At 38.8% G+C, this 2,820-nt stretch overlaps 1 protein-coding gene across 1 annotated transcript; it reads right to left on the bottom strand.

Annotated features, from left to right (window-relative positions):
* Window positions 1-666: 666 nt before the first annotated feature.
* Window positions 667-1,689, bottom strand: LOC119998619 (probable E3 ubiquitin-protein ligase RNF144A). The gene is made up of 2 exons (XM_038845958.1): window positions 1,006-1,689; window positions 667-865 (listed from the first exon to the last, which is right to left on the bottom strand). The coding sequence occupies exons 1-2, from the start codon at window positions 1,623-1,625 to the stop codon at window positions 667-669; spliced, it is 819 nt and encodes a 272-aa protein (XP_038701886.1). The 5' UTR covers window positions 1,626-1,689.
* Window positions 1,690-2,820: the final 1,131 nt, after the last annotated feature.

Here is a 2,820-nt window from a genome sequence, read left to right as displayed (position 1 = left end):
TAAAAATGTCCATGACCTTTTTACAATTAAGTTGTCTAAAGTGCTCTTACTGCCAATTGTCCGTAAATTTAACCAACCATTCAGTCGATTATTGACGGTTTTTGGGTCGATTAAAGTTTAGTGGAGTGAGCAATTGCAGAATTTCAAGGGTTAGGTGAGAAATGTGTAGATTTGAGAAAATGCAGAGTCAGGAGACAGGCTTTATAAATACATTGCATTGACACAATTGGCCAGTGCATCTACTAAAAAGGACAAGGTCCTGTTTGCAGAAGCTGGGAAAGATGTTGTTGATTTTCTGTTCAACATTCTGTCTATGCCTGTTGGTACTGTCATTAGAGTTCTCAAAACACAATGCATGGTTGCTTCACTTGGAAATCTACACCAGAGTGAACTTAGAGGCTACCTCGCTTCCTCTGCAAGGTGGGTATGGTGAAGAGGGTTATGTGAAGAGAATTTTGACATATATGATAATGGATGATCTTGTGGTGAAGCCAACGTCGATACCCTTTCAATTATTACTGATTTGCTGGACAAGTTCAATGTCAAGGAATTTGGTGCTCTTAAACAAAAGGAGATCAATCTTTCTCCGGACGAGGTAAATTGCTCATATCTTTCAATTCCGATTGTCCAGTCTACGTACATAAATACACATAATATATATATCCACTATGGGTTTGGCTCGACTGGATCTCTACGGTATTGTAAGAACAACGACATTGAGCACACAAGCAGACTAAGGAGACTAGCAATGGCAACAATGTGTATGGCACGGGCTCCTCCACAACCAGTATTAAATTGGCTGCACCTGCATTTTTCATATGATGTGAACTTTTCTCCGCAAGAATAGCAAAATTGGGTTTTGCATCTGCATTCAGAATTAGATTTTCATGATTAAAGATCAGAAAAATCGTCAAAACCCCAAAGATTACGCATTTCATGTAACTTGAACAGAGGAAAACAGAGGACTTTATGAGAAAAACAGAGGAAGAGAGAGAGAGATAATACCTGCATTTGACAACAGAACAACCATGAAGACGCTCAACACAATGACCACAATGAGGGCACCTTCTCCATTTCATCCTTTCCATGAGCTCACCAAACAGAATGTCATTCCTGTCTCTAATCTCTTGGCATCCGAATCCGGCATGCCATTGAGTCTTGCAATGGAAGCAAAACTCTTGCTTACACTTTGGACAATTGGTTTTTCTCACAGTTCCTCCACATTCATTCACAACCAATTCCAAGCAATCTCTGTTAGGACAGTAGCTCCTCCTCTCAAATTCTAAAACAGAAGATTCACAGAGAAGATCGCACCATCTTAAGAACACACCTTGTGAGATCATGGCCCTGCAGGACAGAGGATCAAGAAGGTAAGGACAGTTCAGTCCAGGGCAGTTGATGTTGCCACCGGAAATCGTACCGTCTTCTTCGACCTTGACTTGTATGTATTTGGCTATGCAGTCCTGGCAAAAAGGGTGTGTACAGTGGTTTTTGTTCTTGAATTTCTTGCTCTCTAACATGGGTTCTATGCAGATCTCACAGGTGAAGCTTGAGATATCTTCATTCTCTGTTTCTCTGGGAGTATTAGCTGAGTTTTCTATTTGCTTTTCCAGTGAATTTCCCATGAAACAAAAAATGAGATTTTTCAGAGGATTTTGTTGAGGGTGTTTGGGATGATGATTTAGAACTAAAGAGAGACAATTAGATGGTCGCACACGATTTCATATGGGTCATGTGGGGTCCATGATTTCACATGAATCATATTGCATCCATCTCAACATTTGGTAAAACTGCGGTAAAAAACACTCTAATTCTTAGCATTTTCGTAACCTTAATAGTCACACATTCCATGCAATTAAGTTTGTTGCAACAGATAAATAATCCCACCCAATTAGTTTATTGAAGAAAAAAATCCCTTTTCATTTTCTCTCTCTCTAAACAAGTGGAGCCTAAATGGTCCATGAATTGTAAACAACCAAGGTTGATTAACATATCAAGAGAGGAAGGCAAAGGAAGGGATGATAGAAAAGGCAAAAACTCCCAAACTGGGATACTTAGACTGCAGAAATTCACTATCCCCCACTACCATTACTAGAAAGATCAGCTTTAAAACCATCTTACCATTTTAAAGATTCACATGTGAACCAATGGATTTATGGCATAGTGGTCCATACATCTCAAAATCCTTACTTGCTGCAAAATGTATGCTAGACAGATGACTTCATGCCACTCTATGACCAAAAGGGTATAGAAGCTCTGTTCAAAACATAACTAAATTTGTAAAATGCACAATTTGATGCAGGGAGTCAGTGATGAAGGGAAGGTGGACTCTTTCAGCAGACTGATACATGGCATAGCTTCCCAAAAGCAGGAGTGGAACAAATATGCATGCTTCAGCAATGAATGAATGCAGCATTTATGTACAGTTTCTTCATAACCCAAGTGATATCATCTCTCACACAAGCTGTAAAGGGTTTTTTTCAAGGAGCAATATGGACAAAAGAAATAATCAAAGATGATCTTTTCAAATCATATGGTAATCAGACACTTAATGAATCAAAGGATGAAATTGATAAAAAAAAGGAAGAAGAAGATGAACACAGAGAAGAGAGAGAGCTTTTCGTATTTTCTTATCTTCTTTTTCTTCTGTTACACCAACCCTTGATAAGTCAACACATACCCAGACAAAGACTAAATTACCCTTACAATATTTAACATCCCCCCTCAAGCTGGAGCATACATATTGAACATGCTCAGCTTGGTACAGAACTTATGAAACATAGAAGGAAACAAAGGTTTTGTGAAGAAATCTCCTAACTG

This window comes from Tripterygium wilfordii, chromosome 5, assembly GCF_013401445.1.
Source record: "Tripterygium wilfordii isolate XIE 37 chromosome 5, ASM1340144v1, whole genome shotgun sequence".
NCBI lineage: Eukaryota > Viridiplantae > Streptophyta > Magnoliopsida > Celastrales > Celastraceae > Tripterygium > Tripterygium wilfordii.
Note: the sequence above shows the minus strand (reverse complement) of the source record. Positions and strands in the feature narration are given on the sequence as shown.